The following is a 12,424-nucleotide window of genomic DNA, read 5'->3' as shown; positions in this document are numbered from 1 at the left end:
CAATTCTGTAAACGTAAATAACCCAGTTTCTGGCTACGTTCTTTAACCAGAATCCGCTTCAGCTTTGAGGTTGCCTCAAGAGAGTTAGTTTCTTCGCAAAAGCGTCTCCAAGATGATCGTTTGGCCGATCTTATGCTCTTCTTTAGAGCCATCTGTGCCTCTTTATAGCGATTCCAGCTAGTGCTTGATTCACCCTTCAGAGCACGATTAAGTAGCATCCTTGTCGTTCTCCTCTGTTTTGCCAAATCCGAGTTCCACCATGGTGTTTTACCCTTCTTTGGCATCTTGAGTGGACAGCTTTCTTCGAAAGCTTCTCTCATGCTAGTTGTGATCATCTGGGTTGTCTTCTCAATTCCAGTAATGGATTTGATGCGCTTCCCAGGGATCGTGATTCGGGCGCTCAATTCTGTTTGATACATTACCCAATCTGTCTTCCTCGGATTCCGAAATGGAGTGGGTGGAGGTGGATCCATGCCCATAACGAAATCAATGCGTCTGTGATCCGAGAGTGTGATATCGTTTGATACTCTCCACTCTCCGATCAGAGCCGCGATGTCAGGAGATGCCACCGTGATGTCGATGACCTCTCGCCTGACCACGTTGAAGAAAGTGGGTTCATTACCCTCATTTAGGATCTGCAAATCGGTTCCTACTAGATACTCCAGTAGTCTCGATCCTCTTGCATTGATGTTCGAACTTCCCCAGCATATGTGGTGAGCGTTGACATCACATCCTGCTATTATCCCCATGCCTCTACTTTTGGCATATTGGATAGCTCTGATGAATGTTCCACTGGGAACGTCTTCTGCGTCGTAGGGGAAATATGCAGAGTACCATAGTATCTCTTTATCTCCCTGTTGACTTTTTACGGTTAGCTTAGCCGATGTGGTGTCGCCATCACATAGGTCGTTTACCAGGTTAGCCTGGAAGTCTTTGGAGACTACCATGCAGGTGCGGGGTCGATCGCTTCCATTGGCATACAATAGGTCAGCATGTTGGAAGTTTAGGCCCCTGACTGCCCCACCAACAACCCACGGTTCTTGTATGAGGTATATAAATGTCTTGCAGCTATTGATCCGACGACTGATAAGTGCAGTCGCCGCTTTACAATGCTGCAAATTTACTTGGGAGAAGTGGTACCTCATTTATGTTTCAGATGTAGATGCCGGGGGCTGCATGTCCCCTTCAATGGTTTTAGGAGCCGACACTTGTAACGTGACGGTGCCCAGCCCATAGTAGAGCCGGCAACCCGATTTTTCCCGAACTTTCTTAACATCAGGTTCGGGAACGCCGATAGTGAGAAAAGTTCCCGGCCTATCGGTTCTCTCTCCTGTTTTGCTGCCTAGCAGCAACCAGGTGGAAGTGTTAAGGTTGTTCTGTACACCAAGTTGTTCCAGAACCCCAAGCACTTTTTGATCGATGGAAGCTCAGAGACCCTTTTCAAGGTTAGTCGCGCACCCTCCCACACATCGTTAAGGGAGGAGCAGTACTGCCTGAGCCACTCGTTCGTGTCTTCGTCGGCAAAGTTCAGACGTAACATTTTACGGTATACACCTACCGACTCAAAGCAAAGCTTAATGCCTTGCGCGGACGCAGTCCTTGCAGCTAGGAGGAGTTTCCTCCTAAGCTGTTCGCACTGCTCAGTATCGTAGTCGGATGGATTAGAGATCCTGTATGACGAATACAGGACCCATCCATCGGCTTCGATAGCCTTGACTGCAAATGAAGGCCTAGCCGTTGCCGGCCGAGCCCTCTTTGCTGCCTTTTGTGTCGAAGAGTTAGGATCATCCGAGGATCGCTGCCGCTTCGGTTTCCCCTTAGCCGCAGGTGCCCCGAACGCTCCTTTCCCCTCAACCTTGGCACAGCTCTTTGGTTGTGCGTTGCCCGGAGGCGGTTTGCCCGGAGGCGGTTTGCCCGAAGGCGGTTTGCCCGGAGGCTGTTTGCCCGAAGGCGGTTTGCCCGAAGGCAGTTTGCCGTCCATGGACAAGTGCTTACCCATGAGCACGACTTTAGCCTCAGCAGGTGGCGCCGATTGGAGCTTGGGGTCAGGAGTACTGACAGAAGGGGCCTGCTTCGGCTCCTCCGTTAAGGAGTGGGTCCCAATTGAATTGGTTCCCACTTGAATAAGTGGGGAATCTGAGTCCAGACTCAGGTTCTCCATCGATGAGCTCAGGGTTGCCCCTTCACTCGGGGTTGGATCGTCGCGATCGAAGTTTAATAGTGTTTGCTTTATAGGTTTATGTTTTTGTTTTTTTGTTTTTTCATAGTTGGCTGGCATGGCCTCAATTTTTTCGGGGAAAGTAAGTCGATCTCGGCAGAGCCCCTTTTTGCCGAGACAAGGCTAGTTGAAACTGGAGGTCGCCTGGTACCCAGAGTTCACCGTTTACGGCCACATCTTAACCCCTGTGATCATTCAGCCCTCGGCACGGTAGTCACACCTTGGCTTGGGGTTTTGATTACCGCTTGGCTTCAGGTGTCACCTCCCGTTTCCAGGAGGATCTTCCTTACTGAGCTCCCTCACCACGACAAGGTAGGTAATCGTCGAGGGAGAATAGTTTGAATAGTTTGCTTTGTAATCAATATTTATGGGGGTTTCTCGGCTGTTGTACGTTCTATGCAATTACATAGGTAAGTAACAACGCGAGCAATTCTTCACTTTAAGGCCACGATCTTTTTTTTTTACGCACAGAGTTTTGGACTCCCGGTTCGGTTCGTCGTCGGACTACCAACTAAATACTTCCCTATCGTCAGAAAGCTAGCCTAGAACCGTTTGTCACATTACTTCGGGCTAGTCCCCGAACTCCTCTCACCTTGCGCCTTCAAATCAGGGAATTCCTTTCACCAATGGGAGGGGAGAGGAGGAAAAGAACTGTCAGTTCAACGAATCCCCTGCTATCCGGCTCCTCCACCGGTCGAGCTCTATCTTGTTAGCACCTCTCAGCATCTCTTCGACAATGTTGTTTGAAGAGCGATCCCCTGCTGACGAATCACATCCCGCCTTTGACAAGAAAGAAAAGTGTGATGGGGGTCGTCCACAACACCATTGCAAAACACACAATCCGGAGATCACGCCTTCCCAATCTTGTGCAGGTAAGACAGAAAACTTCCATGCCCACTTAAAAATTGGATAAGGAAATAGTCAGTCTCACCATGCTTCCGATTCAGCCACGCACCTAAGTTGCCGATGAGCCTCGCAGTCCATCTGCCTCTAGTTTCATTTTGCCAAGAGAGCTGCCACTTGTCTAGGGTGCATCGCCGTTCTTCACGAGTAACCACCTCCCTTGGCTCATCTCTTTTGCGCTTGTATATAGCTTGACGCTCCTTAGCAAGAAGGGCTACGGGGATCACTCCCGCGATCATCATCACGGCTGGTTCAGAGACAGTACGGTACGCAGACGTCACCCGCAAAGCTCGCCATCTCTGTACTTGTGCGAGACGTTTACGATATACCTCCTTGTTAAGAGCATCAGCGCATACCTCTGCGCCTTAGAGCAGGACAGACTGCGTTGAACTCATCAGGAGACGTCGCCTGCTAGACGTAGGACCCCCAATGTTTGCCATTAGCCTACTTACGCTTAGTAAGGGCGGGAATCGAGCTGCTGCAAACAATCAGTTAGGAACACATCCTGACCCCAAATTAACCTGTGCGCACCATATCGAGGGAAATATCAGAAATCCTGCAGATTGCTCTGGGGTCATAGGATTGCAATAGGTAAGATCTGAGGACTTTCATCGCATCCATAATAAAACCCATTTTGATGTATGCATGCATCGTCTGGTGGTCGAGACTGAACTTTTCTAATAGTAGGAAACAGCTAGCGCATATAATCGACCGCGGCACTCCATTTGGAGGCGAAACGGAAAGCAACCAACGACGCAAATAGACTCTATACTATTGCCGCGTGGAAAGACGGTCAATCATACGTTCATACTTCTATTTGGAAATTCCTTGACAAAGATCCGGTGGGTCTAATGTCAGCCGATCATAAGGTTTGCAGATTCGTCTTTGAAAAGACATACTCCGTCGTAATCACCAAGAAAGAAGAATGGTCGGTAAATGATCGAGTCTTTTGGGATTACAGACCTAACAATCTTCACCCACGGATCAGGCACATATGTGTTCTCGGGTAGTTTTATTATGGGACTGGGTCGATCCCCCGGGAAAATGACTGCATTCCAGGCGGAGATTTTATTGGCAGCAGAAGAATGCTTGTGACAAAAATGGAGCGGCAGCACGATAGTCGGGGAGCGTTATCAGCACTAAATATTAACAACAAATCAGAGGTTGTCATGAGTTATTGCTGAAACTTGGCCAGGGCACTCAAACATCGTTGGCAATGAGGAAGCTGACAGACTGGCTCGTAAAGGTTCTGGATCCACGATGGTGGGGCCAGAAACAGCTTTTACCATCCGGCCATCAACTGTCAAGTCTCTTCTGAAGGGTGACATTACAAGGATTCATGCAGCTGAGTGGAAAAATTTGAACCGTTGCCTGCAGGCGAAGATCCTTGTGGGAGAACCTGTGGCGGCAATTTCGTAGTCCCTTAAGAAGTGGTACATGAAAACCCTAGTAGGGCTTTTAACGGGACACTGCCACTTAAACTACCATATGGAAAAAATCGTGGTGGTGGTTTCGATTATGTGCAGCCAATGTGAGGAGGAAGAGGACACGACCCCAGCTCACCGGACACCTTGGTAAGGTTTTTTTTTTCAACGAAGAATCTGCGCACTCTCTGTCTCTGGAAAATGTTTTTAGATTCGCAAAAATCTTCGAACGCCGTAGACGGAAAACCATCGAATAGGCGATTTATGGGGATAGTAGACTAGGCCTCGGAGTTACGGCTACCCCCATTAACCTAAACTAACCTAAAACCAGTGTCCGCAATTTTAATGTTCTCAGAATTGTCTACATGACTTAAGCCTCTCATGTCACAGGGACGGATTCAGTGTCGTCAACCTTAATATATTTAGACTGGAAATCTGCTTCCTTCCTGACGTTTACCTCTCTTCATCTACCCTAATACAATTTAGATTCATTCTGCAGGAGCTACTGCATGAATTCCAATCCAGATTCGATTTGCATAACTTACAAGCTCAATTGCACTTGCGAAAAAGAGTTGAGCTGCCTTTTCTCGTCCACAGAGGTTGTGGTATAAAATGGATTTTTTGCTTTCCAAAAGGACACGGCACTCAATCCCAGTATGCTTCTGTGACTTTCATTCGTTACACACGTATTTCCATACTTTTCATATTCATTTTACATTTTGCTTCCGCACTTTCCGACATTTCTGTCTACCCTTGTCTTCCGTTCACTTTTTCGAGACGTCTGTTATCCAAGTTCCAACAAATACTGTCATATTTCTCTACCCGCAATGGATTTATGGGGTAGCATGACTTGCTGTTCCGGACCATGTGAGTATGTGGTAAATACTCGTATGTCAGATTGTTTAGTCCTCCTTTGACAGTCATTTCATTTCTATTCATTGAAGACCAAGGATGGGGTTGCAGTCGATATTTCGTTAAATTTGCATATATGCACTTCCGGTACTTTTAGTGATGAGGCTAGTTGGTTCCACATGTTCAATACACTTTAACAAAGGAGGCACAGTCTGACAGTTTGGCTTAAACCTTGTAGGTTGACAATTACAAAGCTTACTTCAACGTGGTAATTGATTTTATGAAGTCCTGATTAATATCGTGCCCACTGGCTGTCCCACAAAGAGTTAATGATAATAATCAGCTCTTTAATATAGAAAATACAGGAAAATTCATACTTCAGTAAGCTTTCTATGGTGATATCCCTTCTTTCTTACAATAATTCAATAAAGGTATTCCAAAGGTGTCCATAAGATTCGGGCTCCTTAGGGTGTAACTAGGGAAAAGTTAATGGCATCGTGACTGAGGCGGGTACAGACGAGAGCAAATGTATATTATCGATTTTTCCGGTTTTCCAATGTCGACGTCATCGACATATTTGCACACATATGATAGTATCGTGGCGGGTCGTTGCTGACATAAAAAGTAAAGGTAATATTCGGAAAAAGTAAATAGGGCGTGAGGGTAAAACAGGTGGACCGTACAGGATGTGTCAGTCGGTAAATTGGTTCCAGGTGTTTGTTGAATTCGATGGTGTTGGGTGGCGACGACGGTGAGGATGAACATGTCTACAGGAGCTTTGCCTTTTATGGGTGCTTTTAGCAAGTGGATACTTTGTTGTGCCACCATGTTTCCTATAAGGGCGCTTATTTTTTATTGAATTGGATCAAACTTTTCTTTGAAACCTTACTCTATGCCTATGCAAATTTAAACGTCTACGGTTGCTAGACCGCTTTCGCGGACTGAATTCACATTCTCCTTTCATTTGTTGACAAATTTTTTTTTTAAATGCGGTCATCTGTAGATATACACGTGACTTGCTTCCAAATATAAAATGTAATGGTCCTGAAAAAGTAATGGAATTCAAAATGGGATCCCTGGATACGCAAAGGAGGGTTCGAATTCCCTAGAAAAAGATACTCGGACTCAATTTATGTTTCAAATTAGATAAATGAATTCCTGGTGTTCATTTCGAAATGAAATTGTCCAATATTTGCATATTCCAAAAGCTGCTCCTCTCTCAGAAATTGGCTCCAATTATTTCAAGAATTTCCATGAGCAGAAGCAATGTAGCCTCTATTTCAAGGTAAAGTCAAACTGATACCTGCACAGAAATAGATAGAATATCTCCATCGTCATTTCCATTCATTGCTTTGATATGTACCATTAAAAGCCAGTGACCTGATGTCTCCTCTGAATGGTATTTATGTGAATTTCTCGGTGGTACAATATTATACACAATTGGATTTTCTACGCGTTGTTACACAACTTAATGAGATTTTCACAGGAATTAAATGTTTATTTAACAGCACAATGTGTTGCAGAGTAACAATTTTCTGTAGATATAACAAATTTTATGCGCTTATATTATGTGAATACCTCCTACACTTATATGTAGTAGAGTTAGGGACTATTATCTGGACTAGGTTACAGTGACAGATTTACGAAAATATCATTACCTTGGGCAGCATAGGTCCCAGGCGAAAACGTTGATTGGTACTCACGATGGAGCATAAAACCTAGAAAACACCTGGTGAATCAACATCAACAACTCTACTACCAAACCCTATCTCCATCTCCAGGTGGTGACCAATGGGAGCTCTTTCTGGCTAGGCCGGATAGCCTCATACGCCCAGAACAACATTGACCTATGCCAAAGAGGCTTGACTTCAGGCAAATCAACAACAGATCAGATTTTCTCTGTGCGGCAAGCGATGGAAAAGCTGTTGGAATATGAACATCAGTTGCACCATTTTTCCATCGAATATAAGGCCGCTGATGATAGCATAGCCAGGGTAAGACTGTACACGGCCATGAGAGAATTCGGTATTCCGACGAAATTCATTAGACTGACTAGGCTGATTCTGAGCAATAAGCGAGGCCAGATGAAAGCAGCAGGATCACTCTCGAGACCATTCGACATCAACAACGATCTACGACAAGGGGATGACCTGTCACGCGTCCTCTTTAATCTGACCCTGGAGAAAGTGATCCGTGATGCTTAGGTAAGTGCGAGGGTTACGATCCTTTTTAAGTCCACCCAACTACTGGCCTATGCTGACGATATCGACATCATGGAAAAAACGACTCGAGACGTAAAAACTGTCTTCATCCAGATCGAGTAGGCGTCAATCGGGGCGAGATCTTGGCCTGCACATCAATGAAGGCAAGACAAAATTTATGGTGGCAACGTAAGCACCAAAAACCAACCAACTAACAACATCAAACCGCACTGGTCAAACGGGGAGAATAAGGATAGGAGACTACAAATTTGAGGCCGTTGATAATTTCTCCTATCTAGGGTCGAAAATCACAACCGATAACAGCTACGACGATGAAATCCGTGCACGTTGTTGGCAGCCAAGAGAGCCTACTTCAGCTTACAAAAACTGTTCCGCTCGAAACGTCTCACCATAGGGTCAAAGCTCTTACTGTACAAAGCAATGATGTTGCCAGTCCTCATGCATTCCTCGGAGACTTGAGTTCTTAGCAAAAAAAATTGGGAACTCTTGGTCGCGTTCGAGGAAAAAATCCTCCGAAAAATGTTTGGCCCCCTGCATGAGGATGGATGATTTTGTAGCCTACATAACGACGAAATCTATGAGCGATACCATGACCGTTCGGTTGTGGATAAAATCCGGTTACGGTGGGCGGGTCACTTAATCGGTATGGATGAGGATGATCCCGCCCGGAAAGTCTATAAGGGCAATATCTTTCGTAGAAGAAGAAGACGAGGCAGACCCTGCCTGAGATGGAACTATGGCATGGGCCACGACGCCAGACAGCTATTAGGAATATATTTGGTGGAACTCGGCGCAAAACCGGGATGTCTGTAGTTCCATACTAAGGCAAGCGTAGACCGGATACCAGTTCTTGCGCCGGTGATGATGATAATATAGGGTAAGTAAAGGGGGTCAATATCTTCTTAGATGAGAACTCCTTAAGACCGAGAGCGATTCTTCTGATATCAACTTTTTCACAAGCAACCATGTTGAGGCAATTTGCTACCTAGTACCTAACCGTCGTAATTTTGCAACACTACGTTAAGGTTATGAGAAAAACCTACACCGAAGCAAGGACTAAGATGTAGGTAGTGTATACGGGGGGAGGGGCCAAAATTCTTGGCAATGAAATTCAGGAGCCGGTGCAACTAAGGACTCATTTGACGCGCAATTTTAGCGTGCTTCCAAGAAAGCTGTCCTATTACCCAAAGCAAACGAGCAAGAGGAGCTGAGAACTGTGAAGCCCAAAAAATCAACCAGACGACTTCGAATCGTGCTTCTCAAAGCAATTAGAATGAAAACTGGTTCAATATCAAGAACTTAAGCGTCTGTATAAGAACCTTTTCGAAAGAAAGATCCTTTAAAACGTACTTCGGGGAACTGGAAGGCACAAGAAAGACTTCAAGGCTGTGCAAAGTACTTTAGAGAAATGAATTGGCAAAGTTAGGATGTCTTTGAAAATTGGATGGAACTTTTGCGAACACCAGAGTTGAGTCAGTGCAGACTCTTGGAAGTACACCTTTCGGGAGAAAAGAAGAAAAAAAGTACGAGGGAGGAAATTAACAGTTTCTGGAAACCTTTCAACATGAAAGTGTTGCAAGGCGAATTGGATCAAGTGGCATGGATGATGTCTATCCAGCGATGCAAAAGGAGGGTATGGAGCATCTAGAACGATTGCTTCCTCTTGACAAAAGGTTAAGGTAGTTTGCATACCGAACCCAGCCAAGACAGGTTACGTTAATATCATTTTCGCTGAAATGTTTCGAGAGACTGCTTGAGCGTTACGTTCGCGAGGTGGTGTTCACTAAATGAAAACCAACATGCTTATCACGATGGAAAGTCCTGTGAGCCCCTGTGAGGCCTCCGGAGCTGTTTCAATTATTTGGACTCGTGTCATACTCACTAAATGCACTCAGAAAGGGGGCAGAGGAAGAAGAGGGAGAGGAATTATGCACCGAGGAGAAGTAACTGCAAAGTAAATCATAAGATAGCAGTGGTGCCAGAAAATTTGATGAAAGTGGGAGGGGACTGGGAGGCATTGTGGGCGTTACGAATGTGAGGCCAGAAAGGCTTCAAGCTACCACGCGCCAATTCGACTTGAAGGCTGTCGAGAAAATCCTTCCTAGATTAACTGTCAGCGACTTAACTGAAGTTCGCAGAGCCGTCTGCACGGCTTCCGATGGATAAAAGCTTTTTCCTCGCAGCTTGCTTCAGACGAAGTTGTTTATGGATTTTGAACCATGATGGGTAGGAGCTCAGGGATTTGGGGGAGGAAGAAATTAAGTAACTCAGACGGAGGTCAGAAAGAATGGAATAAAAGGAGAAGACAGCTTGTTCGCAGGTTAATGGTGAGAGAATGGGATTCCAGTTGATTGATAGCAGAGCTAAGTTTACACCCTCAAAGCGCATAGTATGGGAGTTGAGGCGTGGCAGTTGTACCTCGAACTCAAGAGCAGGATGATGGACATTAGGAGCAACATAGGAAAGAGCAAGAGAAGATTTACAAATCTTACAAAAATCCGCATGGCGTCGTCGGTCGGAATCGTGTGATAAACAGGAAGACACGCTAACAACGCTACTCGATGACAAGTGTAGAGCAGTTTCCCGACCTGCACATTCATAGCAAACATACAATAGAGGGGGGCTGTACGTAGAACACGCAAGAAAGAATTCCATATGTATGGATCTAGCAGCGCTCCTGCTAAGACCCCATTCAGAGCTCATCACGCGCCTCAACATACTTACTAATTTGGTGAAACGCGTTCTGAGCTCGGTGTACCTACCAGTTCGAAAGCCATACTGCCTCTCCGCAACCAAATGGCATGTTTTCACCCCCATTCTCTGGACCATAATCTTCTCCTGGTTTGTCGAAGGGCAAATGCTATTTTCTTACGAGATGCATGACTGCCGAGCTTTGTTCAGTTTCCCATGTCGACATTATTCTCTGCTATTTTTTGCAACGCCTAGAATTTCCTCCTTAGTTAGCTCGTCAGATATAGCTATACACTGGGAAGGCTAGCAGCGTTGATTTTTTGGGGACTGCATTCGTCCCTACATGGTATATCTTACCCTAAGTTTTCGCTAGGCTACATAACCAGACAGACAGCCAAACAGCCATTGAGGCTTTGTATCGAGAGACTGACATTCGATCAACTCAACCATTGCACCGTCTCGACTATACACCCTTAGTGTTTGAATGTTCATAGAGTTTCGAAAGTCAAGGAAACATTGGAAGCTCTGTCATAAATTTCAAAAATGTCAAAATTCACCAGTGTTTAGAGATTAGTTTATGCAAAAAATGGTATCAATTCGCTTATTTAATTTTTATTACTTCCAATTTAGATTAAGTGTTTGTAATTTAAGTTCAATTCAGTCAAAAGTTCAAAATTAACTTGAAATTTCCAGAAAAAGTCTATATTTCCTAAGTTATAACCTTCAGATATTTTTTTTTCGAGTGTGTGACGTTTAAACTGTTCAGTGAAATACGTCTAATTTGTGCACCACTAAACCGTTTCCTTTCCTGAAGGCTGTCTAAAAACATAGAATTAAGGAAATTAATGAGGAGGTACATTGGGGAGATGTTCTTGAAGAGAACATACCGCCAAATACAAACAACATGCCTGCCAAGTATATCATGGAACTATTGTTGTTCAATGTAAGTTTCAGATTGTTTGTTCTTTCGTTCTCATTCCTCCTGAAAATGATATTTCGTTTGGTTTCAAAATTACTCCGTGATTTACTCAAAATTACTAATTTAATTTTTCCCTTTTCAATTTTTACGTGGTTTGTTTAACTGGGCCATCGATTTTGCACCTACTCTTCGGGACGAAGTGAACCAACACGACAAAGCCCTTTGAGACCTCCGTGTGTGTGGTGGGGGAGAAGCTATAGCTTTTGAGCCTTGTTGGCCCATTGTACTCACCACCCCTATAAAACGTAGTATTTCGCATTCGGTAACGTATCGCAGAATTTCCGTTAGAGGATGTGATGCTACCCGTCGCAACTGGAGAACATCGGCGCCAAAGATCTGATGCCTGATGTGCCCATAGGCGGGGCATTCACATAGGAAATGCTCCGTGGATTCCGCTTCCTCATTACAGGAGGGACACGTATCATCTTCGGTCATTTCTATTCTGAGCATATGCCCAGCTAGTGAATTATAGCCTGTCAGAATGCCCACAATACTCCTGAAAGTCCTCCTGCTTTTGGATAGGATAAACTTTGCGGTACGCATGTTCAGTTCCAACAGGAAAGTTTGGTGTGTCGAGCAGCGTTTAGGCTTTGCCACATGTCATTGTGGGAAGCTTGTTCCCAGTTTTTGTAGACAGACTTAGCCAATGCTACTGATATTCCAATTACGGGTTCCGGTCCCCGCATGGAGGAGATAGACTCCTCTCTCGCTAAAGCATTCGAGATTTCATTTCCCTATACGCCACAGTGACCAGGTACCCAGAGTAGTTCCATCGTATTGAATCTAGAAATAGAGTTCCAACGGTTTCTGCATTATTGGATGCAGCCAGGCTATCACTGTAGATTACGATGGGTCCTTAGGATCGCATAAACTAAATGTTGCATATTGTCCCAAAGGAAAAGCAGACTTCTCATTTTTATTCGAGAGGTAGACTTCGGCTCCAGAGCTCTGTTCTGTTTTTGAGCCATCGGCGTAGAAGACTTCCGGTGTTACCCAGATACAGTGTGCAGTCTGGCTAGTTTACGGTGAAAAGTTTTTTGCGTCACCTTAACCCAATGGATGCATAAGCGAACATCGGCCTAATGGTAGCAACGTATATCCACATTACTGCATGAGGCCTGAGTTCCCATATCGA

General features: G+C 45.0%; 1 protein-coding gene across 21 annotated transcripts in view; it reads left to right on the top strand.

The window, feature by feature from the left end:
- Window positions 1-12,424, top strand: part of LOC119659620 (casein kinase I) — a 291,255-nt gene that overhangs the window by 98,845 nt on the left and 179,986 nt on the right. For 6 of the 21 annotated variants that reach the window (XR_005250359.1, XM_038067806.1, XM_038067815.1 and 3 more), the window contains exon 1: window positions 10,835-11,253. The exons of 2 other annotated variants lie outside the window; for them this stretch is intronic. Coding sequence is in view for 18 of the 19 variants with exons in the window: in XM_038067806.1 (XP_037923734.1) it covers window positions 11,156-11,253 (98 nt within the window). In the remaining variant the exon portion in view is untranslated. Of the gene's footprint in view, window positions 1-10,832; window positions 11,254-12,424 lie in introns of those variants that run through there. 13 more of the 21 variants (XM_038067804.1, XM_038067803.1, XM_038067802.1 and 10 more) reach the window with 3 other exon arrangements.

The sequence above is a fragment of the Hermetia illucens genome, chromosome 6, assembly GCF_905115235.1.
Source record: "Hermetia illucens chromosome 6, iHerIll2.2.curated.20191125, whole genome shotgun sequence".
Taxonomy (NCBI): Eukaryota; Metazoa; Arthropoda; class Insecta; order Diptera; family Stratiomyidae; genus Hermetia; species Hermetia illucens.
The sequence above is the reverse complement of the archived record's forward strand: the minus strand, read 5'-3'. Positions and strand labels throughout refer to the sequence as shown.